Source organism: Microcebus murinus, chromosome 22 (genome assembly GCF_040939455.1).
Source record: "Microcebus murinus isolate Inina chromosome 22, M.murinus_Inina_mat1.0, whole genome shotgun sequence".
Classification (NCBI taxonomy): domain Eukaryota; kingdom Metazoa; phylum Chordata; class Mammalia; order Primates; family Cheirogaleidae; genus Microcebus; species Microcebus murinus.
Genome location: NC_134125.1, coordinates 22,821,704 through 22,846,044, shown reverse-complemented (window position 1 = coordinate 22,846,044; position 24,341 = coordinate 22,821,704). Strand labels below are relative to the sequence as shown.

Sequence of the window (24,341 nt, the reverse complement as noted above, 5' to 3'; positions counted from 1 at the left end):
GAATAGATGCAAAGAAAACTGTGATTTGACACATCATAATAAAATAGCTGAAAGCCAAAAATAAAGAGAAAATTTTGAAAGTGATCAAAACGAAATGAAAAATATCTTCTTCATCATATGAACATCTTGGATGCTGCACTACAATGCCAGAAATCGAAATGTACTCAATAACTGAAGCTGTAGGTTTAATTTTTCCCCCGTATCATAAAATAATAGACACATACTGATCACTTGAATGTGTCACCCCTCTCAGCCCAACTCGGTGTTGACACCCGTCAGAGCGAAAGACTTCAACACTCCTCTGCGTTGGACACAACAGCCAATCCAGAGCAGGGCCGTGCTGGAAGGGGAGCTCTAGCGGGGTCAACTGACAACACTGGGACGTGAATGGCAGAGTAAAATACTATATCAACGTTAAATTTACTGAAGGTGGTAACGGAATTATGGTTATATAAGAGAATACTCGTTTTTAGGAAATACATAAGCATTAATATTTAAGGGTAAAGGGCCACGGCGTATATAGCTGACCTTCAACAATAGCTACACACACATACAGGCAGAGAAAGAGACGCACCGTGATAAAGATAATAAAGGATACAGCAAATGGGGTAAAATGTTACCAAACAGGTGAATCTGATAAAGGGTATATGGTGTTCTTTGTATTATTTTATACTTTTCCCTTTGTTTACAATTACTTACAAATAAATAAAAACATTTAAAAATGAATAAACATTTGAAAAACTATGGAAAACATGAACACTACTCTGTACGTAAGCAGTGACAACTAGAAAACAAAGGTCCATTCTATAAATAATAAGAAATACGTGTTTGTGAAAATCACTTGATTACAACAAGCCACCAGAGCTTATGGCCATTGCACACACAATGTTCTTTCCTCACTGTTGTGCTGTGGCTCACAGGGTTCCTCCTGCTTCACCTGGCCCAGCATTTACCTTTTCTGTGTACAGAGACCTGCATGCGCACATAAGAATACACTTTTCCACACAGCACTGTCTAAATGCCCTTCCTATCTCTCTCTGCTCCTCCCCTTTCTCTCTCCTTCCCTCTCCTCCCCCATCTCTACCACCTCCATCTCTATTCCTCTTCTCTCTCCTTCATTCTGCCTAATGAGGAAACTGGAATTTAATTTTGGGTCTTGAACACACTTACATGGGAATATTTCTTGACGTCCGCAGTCAGGATCTGAAGGGGAATGGTCTTTGGTTCCTCCTTCTCTTTGGCAAGACGGATGTACCTAATCAAATTCAACAGTAGCCCAAGACAGGGCAGGATGGATTAGTTAATAGCTTCTTGGCAAATCAATCTATGCTGCTAGTATGTTCAATATACATTGTGTTATTTTTTAAAACATATGGAAAGACTTCAGCACGGCAAATTATGGGTTGAAAAACCATGAAAAATGTTTCAGAAAAATAAGACATAGCCCAGAAAATAGCAGGTTGCCCTGTGATGTGAGATTTGGGCAGCAGATCCAGCTCTCAAGCACTCCTGCCTGGACCGGAGGGCCCAGAACCTTCCCGGGGCCAAGGATGGAAAGGAGCCGTTGCGTTGAGAATTGCTCAGGAGAGTAACTCCCATTTATGGAAATTTAATACATGTCTGAAGAATAATGTTAGCTCCAACTCCTAAGTTGGACAGGAGGGAAGGATGAAAGTGATATCCAGAACTCCCTCAAAAGTAAACAAAACATGCATGTAAAAGAGAGTCCATTATTTACAGAAGCAAACAGGGTATATCTAAACAAGATGTTATTTGAAGATAGTCTAACAATTTCCATTAAGAAAAAGGGGAATCGTTTGGGGACACTGCTTTGCTGAGATGTGCATTTTTCTGTCACAAATTAAAGATTTTAAATATATATACTGACAAAATACCTTTGCAGTAAAGAGATCCATTGCTTCTTTAGTTCCGAAGAACTGCAATTTTAAGAAATGGGAGGAAAAAATTAAACTACATAAGATATTCATACTGACACATTAAGACTGTCTTTCTGGATAGGAGCATCAGCAGCCAGTTGTTATTGATGTGGTTGCGTGTGTAAATTGTGCCTTCCGCACAACTGGGCACTGGAGGGACCTGCCCTTCCACAGGCAGCACACGAGGAAGGGAAGTAGATCCCAGGGAAGAAGAGAGGTTGGTGTGGAGTTGAAACACTTGATTGCAACTATGTGATGAAAGGTGTAGGATCACGGGCAAGTCACTCAACCCCTCTGAGCTGCAGTTTCCATAGCTGAGAAAGGGGCTAATTAAACCTCAGTGTGTTCTCCTAGCTTCAAGTGCTGTTCTGATGGAAAGAATATTATTATCCAGATTAAATCCTACTTAAGAAATTCAGCATTTGCATGGGACACTCTTGGCCCAGAAACAAGAATGTTTTTAGGAGGAAAAATCTCACACATTTTATCTCTTTCTACACATAGCAAAAGTGCAAGGTGTTAAGCAGTTTCTAGAAAAGTTGTTCTTCATCAGTACAATCCTCTGATGAAGATCAATTCACCCATGGCTTAGTCATGATTAATATTTAATCTGCCATTTCACTGTAGCATGTAATGTTTGAGTTAGAAAAGTTTGAAGGCACATTCATACATGGACTTATCACTTAGTAATTTTTTTAAATTGTAGTAAATTATCTATAACATAAAACTGACCAATAGTGACAGTTGGTACATTCAAAATATTGTGCCACCATCCACCTTATCTTGTTTCAGAACATTTTCTGAAAACGAAAGCAAACCCTGGTCCCATTAAGCAGTCACTCTCCATTCCCCGCTGTCCCCAGCCCTTATGCCACATTTTGTTCATCCATTCGTCAGTTGGTGAATATTTGGTTTGTTTCTGTGTTTTGGGTATCATGAGCAATGCTGCTATAAACATCAGCGTGCAAATTTTGGGGTGGTTCTATGTTTTCTTTTCTGGGGGATCTGTACCCCGATACGAAATTGCTGAGCCAAATGCTAATTGTGTGTTTAACTGGCTACAGAACTAGCAACCCGTTCTGCACGGGCTGCCACCTGTTCTATATCTACCATCGACAGCTCCCAACTCCCACCTCCGCACCGTCTCAGGACCTGACTCTGGAGTGGACCGCCCACTCGCCCCAAACCCACACACACGGCACCACTTTTAGTTACTCATGCCAATTTACCGAGGAGTAATCACAGTCATTAGCAAAAGAACCAGGTGCCAGACATTGTTGTAAATGGCTTAGACATATTCGCATAGCTTTATAGCCAATATAACACGTGTAAATCTAGTTTCCACATTTCCCCCTCATTAAAATAAAACGTTTCTTGGAAACTCCATCATCAAAGACTTCATAATTCCCAATTTAAACTGCTCTCTTTCACCTGCGACATGGAGAAGACCTAAAGCAACAGGAGCTGATAACCTTTAGAGAAATCCATCGGGGAAAGAAGACGTGCAGGGAAGGATACAAACATGAATTTCTTCGCAATGTGCTTTGGAAATGTTTTAAGTCAATGATTGCATTATTGAATTTAGTAAATTAGCAACGTGGAAACATTTCAGTTGTCTCGGCTTCCTGAGATGGGTAGGAGTTTGGCAGAGCGAAGTGAGGAGCAGAGGAGAGAAGGGTGTTGAGTGGGGGGATGAACTCTCAACGGGTAAAACTTGTACGAGACGTGGCGTGCGGCCGCTCTAGCAGCAGGCGAGCGTTGCGCCAGCTCTGTGAAGCCGAGAATGCAGCTCAGGGTGTTCAGGGGAGGAAGCCACGCTGCCCGTCCCCTGCCAGCCTGAGAACGTGTATTGGGGGACTAACCTGCACCCCAAGGATCACACCTTTGTTTCAGCTCACCGCCTCCCTGCAGATACCAAATAGGATGATCTGGTGCGCAACAATGAAGGCAACCGAGTATTTGATGATATGAAGAAATGTGTTTGTATGATTAAATACTGTTTCTTTAGGGAATTAAGTTGGGAGTAGAAAAGCAACTTTTCAAACATAATTGGACTACTGAATAATACTTGATGAAGAAAGATCTACTCCAGTAGTTCAAAAACACAGACAATACCTGGCCATGGAGGGGAGGTTATTGGAGAGGAAGCCCTAGAGCAGCTGTCCCTGACCTTTTTGGAACCAGGGACCAGTGTCAATTTTTCTACAGACAGGTGTTGGGGGGGTGGGAAGGCACAGTTCTGTGGCCCGGTCAATAATAGACTGGACTGGTGCCCGTCCACAGCCAGGGGTTGGGGACCGCAGCCCTAGAGTCTCGCTCCTCCAAGTCTCCTTCCTCAGCCCCTGAACACCCACTCGCCAAATAGCTCAAAGAGCCCTGTTGAAAAACCACAAATCAAAACTAAAGGAAATTTCCCCATTAGGTCTCATTATCTGACTATCCATTTGCACATATTTGACATAAAAACCGCTTTCGGGAAAGCACGTAGCATGCAAGTGTCACAGGGAAGCCCAAGAAGTGAGTTACTGGCTTAGGATACATCCTATTAAAGTGTTTTCCTTTTTAAGATGATTCAGGGAGAAAATTAATTACATTTTTCAATCTGTCCTAGACCATATGAAGTTGGCTCCCACTCTGCGTGGCCTTTCCTAGCTACCGCACGTTAGCACAGGCCCCTCTGTGGGACTTACCTGACGGTGGCCACGAAGTTGACCGTGGGCCAGCCCAAGATAAAGGACTGTCCGGCACCGGTGTGGCCTTTCACTTTTTTGTCCAGGTAGTCGGCTGTCCACAGGCTGCTCAGTGGTATCTCATGTTTTATTTTAAATGTCTTTTTATACCTAAAAATATAATCAAGCAAGAACTGTTAGTGTCCTAAACGACAGCAGGGAGCTCATGGTGAGAATCCTGCTCTCCCTGCTCCGGGCACAGCGTGCCTCAGTTTCTCGGTTACCATGGTGCACAGCACAGCAATGCTCAGACCGACCGTTACAACCTGTGTGCATCTGAGAATGAGTTGTGACAGGGAAGAAATGATTTTGCTATTGCAGGGGCTACTGTTATCTCGTGTTAGCAGTGATCATAATTGTACTCACATGATTACTATGCAAATGATTATAGCTCATTGCCTAAAAATTGTCCTAAAAACTTGTACAAAGTGGCAGCATTCAGCACTTACACGCGTCTTCTCAACAAAATCTGTTTTGTCCATTTCAAGGGACTTGGGCTTATAAACCAAGTTCAAATGCCTTAGATCACTGACACATTCTAATAATCTCAGTGGGTGTAGAAAGTCTGTGAAGTAATCTTTGAGACTCTGAGTCTCTTAAACAAGGACATTCTTAAATTGTTATAAATTTTATCACATCATAAAACTGTCGAGTATATGCAAAGAACTATACAAAGCACTGTGCAATAAACAAGAAATGTTGTACATCTTCCATGATAATGGGTTGATCAAACTAAAAATTCAGCTCTTGAATAGATGGAATGTTCCTAACAGACAGGAAACATTGTCCTAACATAAAATGTTATGGTAGAGTATTGTTGATTCTATAAAACTATTAAGATGATAGCAGTATCCGGGACAATAGAAATGGCTTCTGGTAAGAGAACACAAGTCTCCTCTCCCTAAATATTATCACAGTTTACAAAAAGAGAAACAGAGAAACAGAAGTGAAGGAGAACATGTTCCCCTTACAAACGCAACGTACGTGGTCTGCAAGGTCCTAGGAAACAGAGCAGAGCGTGGTTGCTGATTGTTCGTGGCTCAGGCTGAGCGCTGTTGGGTACAAGGAAACGTGGCAGGGAGAGCACAGCCCTGGGATAAAGGCGGGCTGGACTCGAGTCCCTCCCCACAGAGTCCCCGTGTATGAGCCTGGGCCACTCACTGAGCCTTTCCCAGCCTATGTTTTCATGTCTAAAAGCTGAAGAAGATAATCATCTTGGCCTTGGAGGGCAGGTAGGAAAATAACGGGAGACATCTGTGATGTTTCTAGTACGGCCAGAGAACCCCTCCGACACACTGGAGCTTCCTATATATGCTCCCCTTGGCTAAATATAGAGAACGATAGCTAGTCTCCATTTCTGTTGAAATAATGACCTGTCCTCTCTCCGTGGCTCTTTCATGTACTCCACATGACCTCATGCCAAGGCCCAGACAGTCTCTCTCCCTCTGTCCTCTTGATGACATCAGCACCTCTCTAGCTACACCTGTAGGCGATTTCTCTCACCCAAAGCATATTTTATTATCTTTGTCTCTGATTCTTTTGCTGGCTGGGCTTCCCATTCATCGCTCCATTCACTGATCCTTCTGTCCCATTTTTTACTAGATACCAACCAGAGGAGAGTTGGTCTTTTACTCACTACAACGGAAAGGTTGGTTTCCATAGCAAAAGAAAAACCATATAGTTGTGGAATCTTCTATGTAATTCAAAAGAAAAGAAACAAACAAACAAAAAGAAAGAATACAGGTGGCAATGCCACATGTTGGGTAAAAAGGCTGAGCTTTGAAATGAAGAGATCTGGTTTCAAAAGTGGACGTCACTGACCCTGATGTGCTAACTGGGGCAGGCAGGAGACTTGCGGCCACCAAGACCCTCTGCAGGACAGGCAGACGGCCCTGTCTTACCTGCAGCTGTTAGGGTTAGACAAGATTAGGTCATCAAGACCTTAGCCCAGTACCTGGCCCGTAACATGCGCCTGATACATCACACCCGTCATTATTGCCACTCAGATTACATGTAACATTTACAAATACAACCCCTTCATTTTGCTCCTCTCATGTGTCACACACTTACCCGGAGGCAGGGTGAGGGCAACAGAGAACAGTTTTCTTTTTCTCTAGTAAGAAAAGCTTCTGGATAAGATTTTTTTTATTTCAGCATATTATGGGGGTACAGATTTTAAGGTTTCAATAAATGCCCTTTCTCTCCCTCCCCCCCACAAGTCTGATTCTCCAGCTTGACCATCCCTCAGATGGTGCACATCTCACTCATTATGTATGTATATGCCCGTCCCCTTCTCCCCTCTCCCCTCTCCAATACCCTGTTACTGTAGTACCTATGTGTCTACTTAGGTGCTACTCAGCTGATACCAGTTTGCTGGTGAGTATATGTGGTGCTTGTTTTTCCATTCTTGGGATACTTAACTTAGTAGTATGGGTTCCAGCTCTAACCAGGAAAATATAAGATGTGCTATATCACCGTTGTTTCTTAGAGCTGAATAGTACTCCATGGTATACATATACCACGTTTTATTAATCCATTCTTGGATTGATGGGCACTTGGGCTGTTTCCACAGCCTTGCAATTATGAATTGTGCTGCTATAAACATTCGAGTGCAGGTGTCTATTTTGTAGAGTGTCATTGGATCTTTTGGGTAGATGCCCAGTAATGGGATTGCTGGATCAAATGGTAGATTCACTTGTATCGCTTTAAGATATCTCCACAATGCTTTCCACATAGGTTGAACTAGTTTGCAGTCCCACCAGCAGTGTAGGAGTGTTCCTCTCTCTCCACATCCATGCCAGCATTTGTTATATGGAGACTTTTTTATAAAGGCCATTCTCACTGGAGTTAAGTGATATCTCATTGTAGTTTTGATTTGCATTTTCCTGATTATTAGAGATGATGAGCATTTTTTCATATGTTTGTTGGCCATTCTTCTGTCTTCTTTAGAAAAGTTTCTGTTCAAGTCCTTTGCCCACTTTTTAATAGGGTTATTTGATTTTTTCTTACTGATTTTCGTGAGTTCTAAGTATATTCTAGTTATCAGCCCTTTATCGGATACTTAGGATGCAAAAATTTTCTCCCATTCTGTAGGTTGTCTTTTTACTTTCATGACTGTTTCTTTGGCTGTGCAGAAGCTTTTTAGTTTCATCATGTCACATTTATTTATTTTTGTTGCTGCTGTGATTGCCTTTGGGGACTTCTTCATAAACTCTTTGCCTAGGCTGATGTCTAGGAGAGTGTTTCCAACATTTTCCTCTAGAATTCTAATGGTTTCATACCTTAGGTTTAAGTCTGTTATCCAGCGTGAGTTGATTTTTGTGAGAGGTGAAAGGTGTGGGTCCTGTTTTAGCCTTCTACAAGTGGCTATTCAGTTTTCCCAGCACCATTTATTGAAAAGGGATTCTTTTCCCCAGCGTATGTTTTTGTCTGCTTTGTCAAATATTAGGTGGCTATATGAGGATGGTTTTATATCAGGATTCTCACATCTGTTCCACTGGTCAATATTTCTATTTTTGTGCCAATACCAGATTGTTTTAATTACAACAGCTTTGTAGTATATTTTGATATCTGGCATATTAATGCCTCCCATTTTGTTTCTGTTGCCTAGAATTGCTCTTGATATTCGGGGTCTTTTTTGGTTTCATACAAAGTGCATAATTATTTTTTCTATATCTGTGAAGAATGCTGATGGGATTTTAATAGGTATTGCATTGAATCTGTAGATCGGTTTGGGTAGTATAGACATTTTAATGATGTTGAGTCTGCCAACCCACGAGCATGGAATGGATTTCCATCTGTTTACATCCTCTGCTATTTCCTTCCTCAGTGTTTCATAGTTCTCCCTGCAGAGGTCTTTTACCTCCTTGGTTAAGTATATTCCTAGGTACTTTAATTTATTTGTTGCTATTGTAAAGGGAATTGAGTCTTTGATTTGGTTCTCAATTTGATTGTTATTGGCATATATGAATGCCTCTGATTTCTGTGTATTGATTTTGTATCCTGAGACTTTACTAAATTCATTGATCAGTTCCAGGAGTTTCTTGGTTGAATCTTTGGGGTTTTCTAGATATAATATCATATCATCAGCAAAGAGTGAAAGTTTGATCTCTTCTGCCCCTATTTGGATACCTTTAATTCCATTTTCCTGTCTGATTGCTGTAGCCAAGACTTCCAGCACTATGTTGAACAGAAGTGGAGATAGTGGGCCCCCTTGTCTGGTTCCAGTTCTAAGTGGGAATGCTTTCAATTTTTCCCCATTCAGTATGATGTTGGCTATGGGTCTGTCATATATGGCTTGTATCATTTTTAGGTATGTCCCTTCTATGCCTATTTTATTAAGTGTTCGTATCATGAAAGGGTGTTGTATTTTGTCAAAAGCGTTTTCTGCATCTATTGAAAGAATCATGTGGTCTTTGTTTTTGCTTCTGTTTATGTGGTGAATTGCATTTATAGATTTACGTATGTTGAACCATCCCTGCATCCCTGGGATGAAGCCCACTTGGTCGTGGTGGATTATTTTTTTGATAAGTGTCTGGATTCGGTTAGCTAAGATTTTGTTGAAAATTTTTGCATCTATATTCATTAGGGATATTGGTCTGTAGTTTTCTTTTTTTGTTGCATCCTTTCCTGGTTTTGGTACCAGAGTAATATTCGCTTCATAAAAGGTGTCGGAGAGGTTTCCGTTCTTCTCGATGTTGTGGAATAGTTTCTGCAAGATAGGTACTAGTTCTTCTTTGTAAGTGTGGTAAAATTCGGGTGTGAAGCCATCGGGACCGGGACTTTTCTTTTTAGGGAGATTTTTAATTGCTGTTTCTATTTCAGCTCTTGAGATTGGTCTGTTCAGGGAATCTATTTCTTCCTGATTGAGCCTAGAGAGGCTGTGTGTTTCTAGAAATTTGTTCATTTCCTCCACATTTTCCAGTTTGTGTGAATAAAGATTTTTGTAGTATTCATAAGTTATATCTTGTATCTCTTTGGGATCAGTTGTGATATCTCCTTTTTTGTTCCTGATGGAGCTTATTAGAGGTTTCTCTTTTCTGCTTTTCGTTAGCTTAGCCAGTGGAGTGTCAATTTTGTTTATTTTTTTAAAGAACCAATTTTTTGTTTTGTTAATCTCCTGAATAGCTTCCCTGTTTTCAACTTCATTTAGTTCTGATTTGATCTTATTGATTTCACTCCTTCTGCTGGTTATGGGGCTGATCTGCTGGATAAGATTTTGTTTGTTAAAATATTCGTTGTCTCTCACAGTATTTCACAAATGGTACAAATGGAGCCGGACAGGCAGACAGAGGGCAGACCGCCCAGTCCCCTCCACCTGCGGCCTGCAGCTCCGCCCGCACTCAGCACTTGCCAGGCTGGCGCCGCACCTATGTGGCCGCTGACAGCAAAGTGCCCCCGGCTGGTTCTGTCGCCAACCTGTGCGCCAAATCTGTGTGCTGCTTTGTTCGTTTTTCCTGGCACTCTGGAGACAAAGTCCTTGTCAACACCACGTGTCAGGGCTCCTGCCTCCCCTCATTGTCTCTCTGCTTCCAATCGTCCCTACCCAGCAATCTAGCAACAGCCAGGACAACCTGCTAAAGGACTCACCTGATTTGGTCACTCTCCAGTGTGCACAGTATTCAACCATTTCCTACGGCCTTCGGGGATCCTGTGTGACCAGACCCTCGACAGCCCCCCGGGCTGTACCCGACCTCATGCTCCCTGCGTCAGTCTCCCATCGCACTGGCCGGCCTGGGCCCCTCCCTCCAGAGGGCCAAGCTGTGCCCACCTTAGGCCTGTTGTTCCTCAGCCTGGAAGGTTCAGTCCAACATCTAGACATGGTGGCTGCTTCTCAGCCCTTGGGTTGGGTTATAGATGTCACCTCACAGGGGCCCTCTCGGACAACTCCTCTTCAGTGTCATCCATCTTCCTCTCCACATGGCCCCTGTGCTGTCTTCTTATCAGGGCGCTGGTCAAACTCTGCAATTCCCCCACCCTTATTGGTATCATCTGTGTGTCACCCCAAGCAAGAGTGACCCTGTCTGTCACATTCTCCACTATATTCTCTACAGGGTCACAGAAAAGAACTGGACTTCTGTGAATATCTGTTGAATAAATGATCAAAGTATTTGTAGACACAGAAGAAAAAATTACTTTACATTTTCTTACCAAAAGAGTTGGTGGAAATGCAATTTGGTACTGAAAATGTGTTTCATGCTAATCATGGGAGCGTGGAGCGTATACGTACTTCGTGTTAGAAATAAGCAGCACATCAGTGAACAAGAAGAGGTGGCGCTTGTGCATCCTCCACCCTCTTTTCAGTTTCACGGGGCCCTCAGTGAGCAGCGTGTGGTCGGCGGCCTGCAGTGACATCATCTTCTCATTGCAGGCATCCATCTCAGGCAAACAGCTTCTCCTACAACACCCTGAAAACGACAGCATTAGTCAGTGGTCACATATGTGACAGCGCTGTATGCCAAATTGTAAAGGTGACAAAATCTAAAAATTATACTTGATCTACCTCCACTGGCGGTAACCACATGCAAGAAGTACAGGCAGCCCATAGGAGCCAACACCATCCCCCAGGTGACAGCGAGCAAAGAAAGGGGGACCTCAATGCTACAACCTCAAGTAACTGAATGAAGCCAAACACGTGAGCTCAGAAGCAGACTCTTCCCCAGAGCCGGAATAAGGAGTGCGGCTCTGCACACCTCCACCAGCATTCTGGGGTCCCCACACAGAGGACCCAGTCAAGCCCGCCTGAGTGTCTGGACTACAGAACTGTCCCATATACTCCTATTGTTTTAAAGCACGAAGTTTGCAGTGATGTGTTATAGTTGCATAAAAACCAAATTAGTTTTTGTCAGCTTTGTCAAAGATTAGATGGCCATATTAGGGAAAATGACACAAAGACTCAGTGTCAAAATGGGCCACTTTCCATGGAAAGGAAAAGATGACACAGAAAGCAGTGACAAAAGTCCAGAGGGCAGAACCAAGGCCTAGAAGGTGGAGCCAAGAGTTAAGAGAACTATGTTGCAAGTAACCTTAGAGATACTCTCTTATAGTCGATATCACAATACATAACATGTCTTGTATACACATTATATCTCAAAAGACTATTTAAAAATTTAAAAATTAGAGTAGCCATTTCTCTAATCTGGAAAAATGTCAATGACAGTAATAAAATAGGACAGTCACCTGGAAAAATAGTATCTATTTCTAAGATTATAATGAAACTTAAAATGATGTAAGGTAGCAAAAGCATTCTCAAACTTTAAGTTCTCCATAAATATTTGCTGTTAGTTCATTCTGATAAGAGTGACCATGACACCCTTAGAGAAAAGTTAACACTGAATTTTTAGAAAATAAGTCACATTTGCCTGATATTTTAAATCAACCTACACACTTCTTTAAGAGGTGTGTTTGTTTCCATTGAATCACTTCATATTTACTCTACCTAAGCTACAATGCTACACTCTGCAAGGAAGAAGGAAGACTCAGATAAAATCTAATAGTTTTTACTCACCAAGCATTTAAAATCCAGTAAAAGAAAAAAAAAGGAAACACAAGACAATTTATAGCCCCACAAATATAAAACAAAATGCCATGAAGATTTGCAAAGAAATAATTACAATTTGGTTTCAGATTAGCAAGAAAATTTAGATAACTGATAAGTGTGGGCCATTGACTCTTACTTTATGTAAATCAACAATAAATTTTGGGAAAAATTTGCTATGGAAAACTAAACAATATAGGAAACATCAAAATGTTTCTAACCATAAACAAGGGCTTAGGTATCATTTGGTTGGGCTATAACCAAGCCCTAGCAAGACTCTGTGGTCATAGTAGGTGAGACCAACTCATTTCAATAGAACACAGAAACACTCAAAAATACACAGACATTTTCACACATCTGCAGAAAACTGTTTCCCACAGAGCCAAGAATGTTTCCCCTGAGAACAGGAAGCCTGCTCTCTTCAGCTCAGCATCACTGAAGCCTTCCCATGCGAGGAGCTGTCCACAAAGCCAGTGCTGAAGTTAAGAAGTAGTTCACATCTTTTCGAGGAAACAACTTGGAACACTTCTTTGGATCACTAGTCTTTTTCAATGATCAAAAACAGTATATTAAAAGACTACCTGGTGCTGTGAGAGCTTGATTACCCCCTTAATACTTAGAGCACTTTTGGATTGATGAGAACAAACCTTTCCCTCCAGCCCTCAGCACCTGCTAGAGAGCAGTCTTGAAGGAAAAGTGTTAAAGCCCGAGGACTCATCCGTCGTCAGGACCACTGACCATTGTGATGTCACGGTTCTAAGGCTCACGCCGTAACTGACAAACTGACATACTGGCTTCCTTGATTTTGCCACCTTCTTGTATCCTTTTGAGATTAACTGTTTTTATTTTTGATCACTCTAGATTCACACTCAGTGTTAAGAGCTAATACAAAGAGATTCCATCAACTTTTAATCCAGCTCCTCTCAAAGGTATCTCCCCAAATTAGAGTAAAATATCACAAGCAGGATATAAACCGGACACAATCCAGTTACAGGACGTTTCCATCAGCACGAGGAGATTTTAAATGCCCCTCCTCCAGCCACACTAACTTTTTCCCTTCTCCACATCGTTTATAATTTATGGCAACCACTTATCTGTTCTCCATTTCTGTAATTTCATCTTTTTATAGACAGAATAATACCATCTATCACCGTTTGGATTGTTTTCTTCATTCAGCAGAAGTGGACGTTCATCCACATTGTGGCCTGAGGTACTTACACTTCATTTATTTGAATTGCTTAGTAGTATTCTATGGCAGGGCCCTACTTCAGTTGGTTTAACCATTCACCTGTTTAAAGATGTCAGGACTGTTCCCAGTTCGGGCCTATAGTGAATAAAGCTGCTATAAACATTTGTGTGCAGGTTGTGGAATCAACATAAGTATTCATGTCTCTGGAATAAGTCCCGAGGAACGTGATTTCTGGATTCTACAGTAGTTGTAGTTTACTTTTTATGGAACTGGAAAACTGGAAAACTGTCTGTTGTCCAGAGTGGCGATACCATTTCACATTCCTACCAGCACAGTATGAGTATCCACACTCCCCACACCCGCACAAGTATTTGGTGTTGTCATCTTTGTATGTCGCCATTCTGACTGGTGTGTAGTGGTATCTCATTGTGAATTGAATTTGCATTTCCCTGGTGGTTAGTGATGCCGGACATCTTTCCATGTGCTAATTCACCATCTCAATTCTTCAATATTAAGACACTTACAGTATTCTGCTAAAAAGATTTCATTTAAAAACATGGTTCCCTTTACACTAGAAAACTGACCTTTCACAGGCGAGGGTCCAGCTGCAGAGACAGGTTTAAGGCCTGCAAGCCCAGCACCCATGCTGTGACACTATGCATTCAAATCCAGCTGACTTAAGGTGTCACACAAGCCTAGGACAGTGAGGCCACCTCATTCTTCTCACATGGAGAATCTCCTTTATTTGGTAACTTTGTAGGAGTGAAATTAGACCTTTCTAACTATGTTTATTATTTCCCTTACACTATCCTATAGTAGCTATTTCTATACATATCTTTAATTTCCCACTAGGCACTAAGAAGTTCAAGGAAAGAGTCTATATCTGATTTGTCTTTTGATTCTCACACACTTTCATACATTCAACTTTGTTGAATGAATACATCAAACAGTCTTCTGCCATGGATGGGGAAAAGAAACTCTTCCATTTACTTGATTCATTCAACAAATGGTATTTGAACCTGTCCTAGGGGAAAGGCACTTGGTTAGCTCTGGGCAGCAGACAACAAAAGGGACCCAGGCTCCACTCTCACAAAACCTAGATATGGATGGGAGAGACAGAAAATTACTAACTAACCTAACCTGCCTTAGCCCATACCTAAATCAGCCTAAACAAACTGTGGAAAGACAGGAATTTTATGGCTGGGTATGATGGCTCATGCCTAAAAGCCAGCACTTTGGGAGGCCAAGGTGAGAGGATCACTTGGGCCGGGAGTTTGAGAGCAACCTGGGCAACATGATTCTACGAAAAAATTAACCAGGTGTGGTGGCTATGCTTATAGTCTCAGATATTCTAGAGGCAAAGGCAGGAGGATCACTTGAGTCCAGGAGGTTTTGGTTGCAGTGAACTATGATGACACCACTGCACTCTAGCCTGGGTGTTTTCCTTGGCAGAAGACGAAAATACACAAGGGACTATCTCAGACAAACTGGGGGACCTGACTCCTATCTAGTGAAGTGAATGCCAGTCACAACCTTTGAGACCCAAAAGTTCTTGAGAATTTTTCTATCAGCAGAAACAGTCTGACAGACTAGACTGAAAAAGAAAGAAAGACCTGACAATAAAAGAATCAGATCCCCAAATCCTACCGACAGCAAACATAATGAGACAACCCCTCGTTGGTAAACGTGCCACTTTTCATGGAAAGGAAAGGATGACACAGAAAGAAGTGACAAAAGGCCAGAGGGCAGAACCAAGGCCCAAAGAGTGGAGCCAAGAGCCAAGAACTATGCTGGAAGTATCCTTAGAGATACTCTTATAATTGAAATCACAATACATTATATGTCTTGTATACACAATATGTCTCATAGACGATTTAAAAATTTAGATCATCCATGTCTGTAATCTGGCAAAATGTCAATGACAGTAATAAAATAGAACAGTAACCTGGAAAAATAGTATCTATTTCTAAGTTTATAATGAAACTTAAAATGAAGTAGGATTGCAAAAGCATTCTCAAACTTTCAGTTCTCCATAGATATCTGCTGCCAGTTCATTCTGATAAGAGTGACAGTTAAAACTAATTTTTCAAAAGAAATCATATTTCCATAATGTTTTAAATCAATCTATACCCTTCTGTATGAAGTGTGTTTGTTTCCATTAAATCACTTCATACTTTCTTTACCTAAGTCCCAATTCTACACTCTGCAAGGAAGCCTCAGATAAAATCTAATAGTTTTTACTCACCAAGCATCTAAAATCAAGTAATAAAGAAAAAGGAAACACAGGACAAGTTATAGCTTGACATACATTAAAAAATTTCGTGGAGATGTGTGAAGAAATATTTACAAATTGCTTTCATGTTAGCACCAAAATTCAGATAACTGATAAATATGGAAAGTTGGCTCTTACCTTATGTAAATCAAGAATAAATTTTGGGACAAAATTTGCTATCGAACACCAAATAATATAGGAAACATCAAAGAGTTTCTAATCAAAAAGAAGTACTTAGATATTGTTTGGTTGAGCTATAACCAAGCTCCAACAGGACTCTGTGGTCATATACTAGGTGAAACCAACTAGTTTCAATAGAACATAGAAATGCTCAAAAATAGGCAGACATTTTCACAGATACAGAAAACTGTCTCCAACAGAGCCAAGAAAGTGTTAACCCTGAGAACAGGAAGGCTACTCTCTTGAGCTCAGCACCACTAAATCTTATGAGTATGAGCGACTGTCCAGGAAGCCAGTGCTGAAGTTAAGAAGTAGTTCACATGTTTTAGAGGAAACAAGATAGAACACTTCTTGGGATCACTAGTCTGTTTTGATGACCAAAAACAGTATATTAAAAGACTACCTTGTGCTGTGAGAGCTTGATTACCCCCTAAATACTTAGAGCACTTTTGGATTGATGAGAACAAACCTTTCCCTCCAGCGCTCAGCACCTGCTAGAGAGCAGTCTTGAAGGAAAAACTAAAGCCCGAGGACTCGTCCGTCGTCAAGACCACTGACCATTGTGACATCACGGTTCTAAGGCTCACGCCGTAACTGACAAACTGACATACTGGCTTCCTTGATTTTGCCACCTTCTTGTATCTTTTTGAAATTAACCGTTTTTATTTTTGATCAATCCAGATTCACATTCAATGTTAAGAGGTAACACAAAGAGATTTATAATTTATAATTTATGGCAATCACTTATCTATTCTCCATTTCTGTAATTTCATCTTTTTATAAACAGAATAATACCATCTATCACCATTTGGATTGTTTTCTTCATTCAGCAGAAAGGGACGTTCATCCACATTGTGGCAGGTATTTACACTTTATTTATTCGAATTGCTTAGTAGTATTCTATGGCAGGGCCCTACTTCAGTTGGTTTAACCATTCACCTGTTTAAGGATGTCAGGGATGTTCCCAATTTGGTCCTATAGCAAATTAAGCTGCTATAAACATTTGTGCGCAGGTTGTGGAATCAACATTAGTAGTCATGTCTCTGGAATAAATCCCCAAGAGCGTGATTTCTGGATTCCACAGTAGTTGTACCTTTACTTTTTAATGAACTGTGTAAACCGGAAAACTGTCTGTTTTCCAGAGTGGCGATACCATTCCACATTCCTACCAGCACAGTGTGAGTATCCACACTCCCCACACCCGCACCAGTGTTTGGTGTTGTCATTTCTTATGCCATCCATTCTGATTGGTGTGTAGTGGTATCGCATTGTGGATTCAGTTTATGTTTCCCTGATGGTTAATGATGGCGCACATCTTTCCATGTGCTTATTCACCATTCTAAATTTTTCAATATTAAGACACTTACAGTATTCTGCTAAAAACATCTTGTGTCAAAACGTGGTTCCCTTTCCACTAGAAAACTGACCTTTTCACAGAAGAGGGGCCAGCTGCAGAAATAGATTAAATGCCTGCAAGCCCAGCACCCATGCTGTGACACTACAGATTAAAATCCAGCTGAATTTGCGTGTCACACAAGCCTAGGCCATTGAGGCCACCAAACTCTTCTCACATGGAGAGTCTCCTTTCTTTGGCAACTTTGGAGGACTGAAATTTGACCTTTCTAACAACGTTTATCATTTCCCTTACACTATCCTATAATTGTTATTTGAATGCATATCTTTTATTGCCCACTAGACTCTAAGAACTTCCAGGAAAGAGTCTATATCTGATTTATCATTTGATTCTCATGCACTTTGATACATTCAACTTTCTTGAATGAATCAATGAAAAAGTTTTTTGTGCCATGGATCAGGAAAAGACACTCTTTCATTTACTTGATTCATTCAACAAATAGTATTTGAACCTGTCTTAGGGGAAAGGCACTTGGTTAGCTCTGGGTAGCAGACAACCAAAGAGACCCAGGCCCCACTCTCAGGAAACTTAGGTTTCAATGGGAGAGACAAATTTACTAAGTAGTCATTCCAATAATAGTAAAGCACAAGACTCTGATAAATACTACAAATAAACATTAACTAGTGACAGGAGAGATTAAAATAACTGAGACATTCCTTAGACTGTGGAGAGGGTAGGCATGGAAGGCTTCCTGGAAAAAGCTCAGGTCACCTGCAATGAACTTTAAAGAATAATTTGGAATTAACTAGGGATGGAGAGCAGAGAAAGAGAAGAGTATATGTGTTGAGAGGTGATATTTATTTGTTTTTTCTATTCAGATTTTATGGTAGTACAAACATTTTGGTTACATATAATGTGATTGCCTCACCCAAAATATTTGAAATGTCTACTTAATATATATTCATGATTTGTGAAACGTTCCAGTTTTCTGCTGTAACTTTGTCCCATGTGTTGAATCAAGCAGAAATGTATTGAGCTTTGAGCACAAAGTGATTTTCTCTACATCATTTTTGTGGCTAAAAGTTTATCTGCCTTGCTCAGGATGAATCATGGAACAGATACTCAGGAGGCCTTGATGGTTGTTAACTGAATTTGCAGGAGGAAAAAATGCACACAGTGTGTCTGCAGCAGACACCTTATGAATGTAAAGATGTGGGATCCACCGCGAATGTATAAAAGGAAATGGTTCCAATATCCATATCCAGGAAAATGCATACTCGGTATAACAGGTGACTCGCCAAGAAGGTAGTGAGAGGTGCAGTGCTGGGCTGCAAAGGGCTCTTCGTTTCTCACCCACAGTCAAGAAGCCAGACTCTGAAGACAGTAGAACTGACCCTTGTCGATGGACAGATTCTTTGCAAACACCCAGGTCCCATTCTTTGCTTGTCCCCAAGTCCGCTTCCCAGTAATGATGAGCAGAGGTGAATCGAGGGGAGCACAGGACACATATTACATGTTTGAATCTCTCAGCACACTCCCTCCAATTCTGTCTGAGAGGTCCACAATGGAAGGACCACATGTCAGCAGAAATGAGGAGTCAATTGTTGGCCATGTCAACATCCAAGGTCATGCCCACTGTGGAAAGACAGAACAAGGGAAAATCATCAAATACACAGACCATAAACCACCTCTACATAAAGGCTCAATTATCTCGTTCACTTATACTTCTTTAAGCTACTCTTCTTCCCTTAATCAGGATTTTCCTGAAGAAACTTCCCAAAATCCCCAATTAAGTAAAATTTCATATACAGAATGAATGAATATATTTGTCACAAGCCCTTCTTATAGTTGGCATTCTTTATACTTAAGTTTTTTTATTTTATGAAATATTTTCCCTTTTAGGGCATAATATCCATGAAGACAGAGACCATGACTGTGGTTTACTCTCAAAATGATAAAACTGAGCACAGACTTAGTCCAAATATAGTCATCTATTAAATATCTTGAATGATCGAAAAACAATTGTGCTTATGGTAAAGTAATGTGAAATATGAAAGCATCAGAAATCCAGATTCTCAGAACAGCCCGGTCCTATAGAATCAGAATCTGCATTTAGCAAGAGCTCCGGGTAATTTAAGGCATGCTCAGGTTTAATTAAGACTTCGTGTTTTAGGTAAGTACTGCCCAAAGAAATACAATGAAATCCACATGTCATTTCAAAATTTTCTCTAGACATATTTAAAAAATAATAAGAAACATGCAGGAAGTACCTTAAATAACATATGAGCCCACATATCCCATTTCCATGTGGGGCACTACCCATGTTTCAAGGGCTCAGTAGCCCCTGGCTGCACAGGGCGAGGACGTGACCTAAACAGTATATTTCCTTCAAAACCTCCAGCTGTCTCTGATCTGTGCTCAGACGTGAGAACTGTCACTCAGAGGGGACAACAGTTGCTTTGTCCGGGGTCACTGATGGGCTGAGAGCGGGTCGCACAGATTCCCTACCTTGGAACTTCAGCATTCTTGGGTTCTGGTATAGAACTGCTCTCAGCTGGGGCTCTAGCTCCTTGATTTTGGAAACCATCTTCCCTAGCTGGTAATTGGGCCGGATGTCATTCTTCTGAGTGACCACAGAACAGGAGAGGCATGAGACGCCTTCCCCACTGGGCTCCTTCCGGAGTGCGCTGATACATCGGAGGCAGCAGATAAAGCCACAATCGAGGACTATGGGTTTTTCAAGATAAGATAGGCAGAGGACACATTTACTTGCTTCTTTAAATTGTTCAGCCATGGCCACTGTCTTCGGAAAAATGCACATGACATTGGAGTTGCATGAGATGAATGAAAATACTCCCTGGCTCTTTCATCTTTACACGCATAGCGATGTCAGTGCCTAGTAACAGGTAATGAAAGCACAACATAAATACATCTATGTAAGACTCACGGCCTTGAACTTCTGATATTTGATGTGCTAGTTGGAATGAAGGACATGGTTCTTTCTTTGGGAAGTCGGTGTGGTGAAACAGCCCTATAAACTGGACTTAGAGGGCTTATTGGAATGAGGTGTGCTTGCAGTGTAAAACACGTACACTGGATTTTGACGATGTAATGAGAAAAAGATGATGTAAATTATCCCATTAAGAACTTTCAGAGATTGATTAATTGCTGAAACATCACATTTTCTGTATTAAAATTTGATTTTTTCCACTTAATTTGATGTGGGAATTAGAAAATGTGTAATTCCACATGTGTGTTGCTTTCTATTTCTTCTGGGTAGCTGTGGAGACCCAGAGACTCTCCAAAACTGCCACCCCTGAGCCCAGCTGTTCCAATCTGGCTGTGGCAAAACCCGCATCCAGTAGCTGCGAGGTCGGATAAATCGAAGGGAGAAATTCCATCCGTCATCTCACAGAGTCTGCCAAACTATGGCAAAGCAAATTGAAGAAAGTGATTTATTTCTCCAGCCTGGGCACTGAAAATCTAATCTCTGCTCCTACGAGAGGATCCCGTATCCCTAAGTGCCTGGCATTGAGTCGGCCTCAAATAACACTTGCTGAATAAATAGCCACACATTCTCCAGACCTTGCTCTCTAATATCTGTCATCTGTAGTCGTATAATAAGTAAATAAATCACAGATCAGACTCACTTGTCCTCCACTAGTTCCTCCGGCCTCCACCTGTTTCCACCGACAGCTCAGTCGTGGAGTGAACAGCACTTACCAGGGCTTTTTATATAGAGGGTCCCTCCTCCCTCCCTAGTCACGCCCTGCTCGTCTTCCTTAACCCAATCAGGCTTTGATTTGATTATGCCAGAAATTGGATTATTACTGACGTTGTAAACAAATTGCCACAAATAAAGGATATCATTTTGACTTCAGGGTTTTTTTTATATTGTCATTCTACATTAGGTCTGGTAGATTACAGATGTTGCTAAGATTTGAGATTAGGAATGAAACTCTTGAAATACAGGGCATCAAAATTAATCTATGAATGGAGCTAGTTTCAAATGTTTTGATCATGGAAATGAAATCTCATATTTTGATCAAGGAAATTAGTCAAATTTACTCAGTGGTTTTTCCTAAAGCCACACTCATCAGAGCAGTAATTTTATTAAAGGGACTTTTTATCCAAGATTCTGAAGATTCATGTTTACAAGTTTGGTTAAAAAAACTCTAAAACTGCCAACTGCCAGGTGTGGTGGTGTGTGCTCGTATTCCTGCTATGGGAGCACTGAAAGAGGAGGATCCCTTGAGCCCAGGAGTCTAAGATAAGCCTGGGCAACTTACAGACACCCTGTCTCAAAACAAAACAAAACAAACACTTTTTTTTGCTTAGTAACAGAGTCTTGCTCTGTCGCCCAGGCTGAAGAGCAGTTGTGTGATTGTAGCTCACTGGAACCTCCAAATCCTGGGCTCAAGTGCTCCTCCTCCCTCCATCTCTCAAAGTGCTGGGATTACAGGCATGAGCCACTGCGCTAGCAAAAAAAAAAAAAAAAAAAAAAAAGAACTTTGAAAAATGTCTGTATCATCAATGTAAACCCATGTTGAAATGATAAAAAAAAATTACCAATTAAAATCACTTTTATTTGTTTGTTTTTACTTCATTTAATGTGGCTACTAGAAAAGTTCTAATTACATAGGCGGGTCACATTATATTTCTACTGGGCATCTCTGGTCTAGACTCAGAGCCCCTCCCTCTCCCAGGCTGGTCCAGCCTGGCCGTGGCACAGACCCACAGCAGTACCTGCCAGCTTGAATTAAGTCACCGCGGGAAACTCAACTCATCATCCCCTAGAGTAGCCAGAGCTGTGGTTTGATTGAGAAAAGAAGGAATATGACAAACCTCCAGCCCTGGGCATGGAGAGACTAGGCCCACCTACAGCCCCTGCAGCAGACGACCCTGTGGCCCCCAGAGCACACACTGTGCCTGGCACTGAGTTGGACTCACATGGCACTTGCTGCATTAGTACAGTAATCACTTCTCAAGACCTTGCCCTCCTATATTTAACTTTTGTGAAAATCTAAAAAGTAAAAACAAAATAACATTGGACTCACCTCTCCTCTACTCACCTCCCAGAGATGGCTCAATTCTGAAGTGAGATTGACCTATGGGGGTTTTTTTATAGAGAGAGAGGGAGTCTCCTCCCACCTATTGACACCTGGCATCACCTCTTTAATCTGACTATATTTTGATTTAATTTTTGCAGAAACAAGATTTTTACTAATGATAGAAAGGTTACCACAAACTTGTTCAAATGTTTTAACTCAACATTGAAACAAATTTGAAGATGCATTGCATTTTCAGAAATATTTTGAGTACAGTTTACCCTTGAACTGCACAGGATCCACTGATAATGTGGATTTTCTTCTGCCTCTGCTACCCTCGAGAGAGCAAGACCAATCCCTACTCTTTCTCCCCGTCCTCAGCCTACTCAACTTGAAGATGACAAAGATGAAGACTTGTATGATGATTCACTTCTACTTTAGGAATACTGAATCTATTTTCTCCTTGTTTTGATTTTTTAATAACATTTTTCCTTCTCCAATTTTCTTTATTGTAAAAATACAGTATATAATACATATAACATGCAAAATATGTGCTCATGGACTGCTCATGTTATCATTTAGGCTTCCAGTCAACTGTAAGTTATCAGTAGTAAAGTTATCAGTAGTAAAGTAAAGGAGTCAAAAATTATACTTCAATTTTTGACTGCACAGGGGATCGGCACCCCTCCCCCTCCCACATAGCTCAAAGGTCAGCTGTATTTATAAATCCAAGAACATTGCCTGTGGTCAGTATTTATAAAGTTTTTCTTGGCTTTTAGACAAATCTCTTCTGTACATTTAACTTCATTTTTATTACTCTCTATAGATGTGGAAATAGTCCCTGCTTACTCTGCAAAGCAGGCAGTGGTAGGTAAAACTCCCATTTTAATTAATTAGACCATGTTATTTTCTTAAGAGGAAAAAGCTTTAGCTTTATTAATTAATATACACTCTTCACTAATCCCTAATAATAATTCCTCACTCACTTTAGCTCCACTATTCAGAATATATAATATAGGTCCAGGTTTACGCACACACAGCTAAGGTCCCAAGGTGAAGATATCCAGTCTATCCTTGGAGATAGATTCCTCTCTTTGATTTTCCTGCCAATCAGCGTCTAGACACAAGAAATCTCTTATTGGCATCTTGTTTTACTGTGCATTATAAAGTAAAACGGTGTACCAAAAATCATGAAGCTTCTTTTAAATATATGTGAGATTCAAAATCTGGAAGGTCATAACAACAGTTCATAAAGGACATAGTTTAAATATCCCTATTGCTAAACCCTCAATAAAATTTGCGGGTTTTTAAAAATTATTCTTAAGCATTTGCCCACTGATTTTGGCCGTTGTTACTCAAAATAAAAAGCGTGGTCAGTTGTTGGAGTGACTATTGCAGATATATTTTATACTGTTTGATTAATGAAGTAGCAATGAAACTGGGGGCTCTCTCTCAGCTACCTCCCCCTTCGCAGCCTCCAGCTGATGCTATGTTCATTCCTGTCCCTAGCAAGATCCCTGTCTCTAGTCTACCTTCTGAAACACCCCCCAGAAGTCATGGACCCCTGAGATTCCCACGACCCGCTGAGTTTAGTAAACATTTCTCTCTCGATAGCTAAGGATATCCTGACTACCTGCTCCTCTCAAGATTAATACACAATTTATAGTAGTTTAAATTCATATGTAAATGTTTAGCTTTCCTTCTTTCTGGAAGCCTTTAGTCCTGAATGACCTGGCTAAACTCTACAACACCCAATGCCCCAATCAAATATTCCTTCCTGCAGAAACCTTTCCTTTTGTCCCAAGACAAATCATTTCTATGTTGTCCTCATGTGACAATTTATAAACACTTTTAACAGAATCTGCATTGTGAGTACTGTTAATACAATTTCCCCAAAATAATTAGTCATGCTCATCGTGAAAAGGCAATCACCTCGTCACGTGGTTATCAGGCCAACCGAAGTAACCGTGAAAGAAGCAATCCTCTGTGCAGTGAGACCAAAACAACAAATAACCTATAAAGGAAAGGCTATCAGAGTAACGACAGACTTCCCATCTGAAACCTTATAAGCCAGGAGGCATTGCGTGCCTATGCT

The 24,341-nt window shown here is 40.9% G+C and overlaps 1 protein-coding gene across 1 annotated transcript; it reads right to left on the bottom strand.

Annotated features, from left to right (window-relative positions):
- Window positions 1-1,633: 1,633 nt before the first annotated feature.
- Window positions 1,634-16,392, bottom strand: LOC142863506 (rho GTPase-activating protein 20-like). Its single transcript, XM_075996822.1, has 5 exons — window positions 16,314-16,392; window positions 10,896-11,073; window positions 4,628-4,777; window positions 1,896-1,937; window positions 1,634-1,646 (listed from the first exon to the last, which is right to left on the bottom strand). Exons 2-5 carry the CDS (start codon window positions 11,042-11,044, stop codon window positions 1,634-1,636), a joined length of 354 nt encoding a protein of 117 aa, XP_075852937.1. The 5' UTR covers window positions 11,045-11,073; window positions 16,314-16,392.
- Window positions 16,393-24,341: the final 7,949 nt, after the last annotated feature.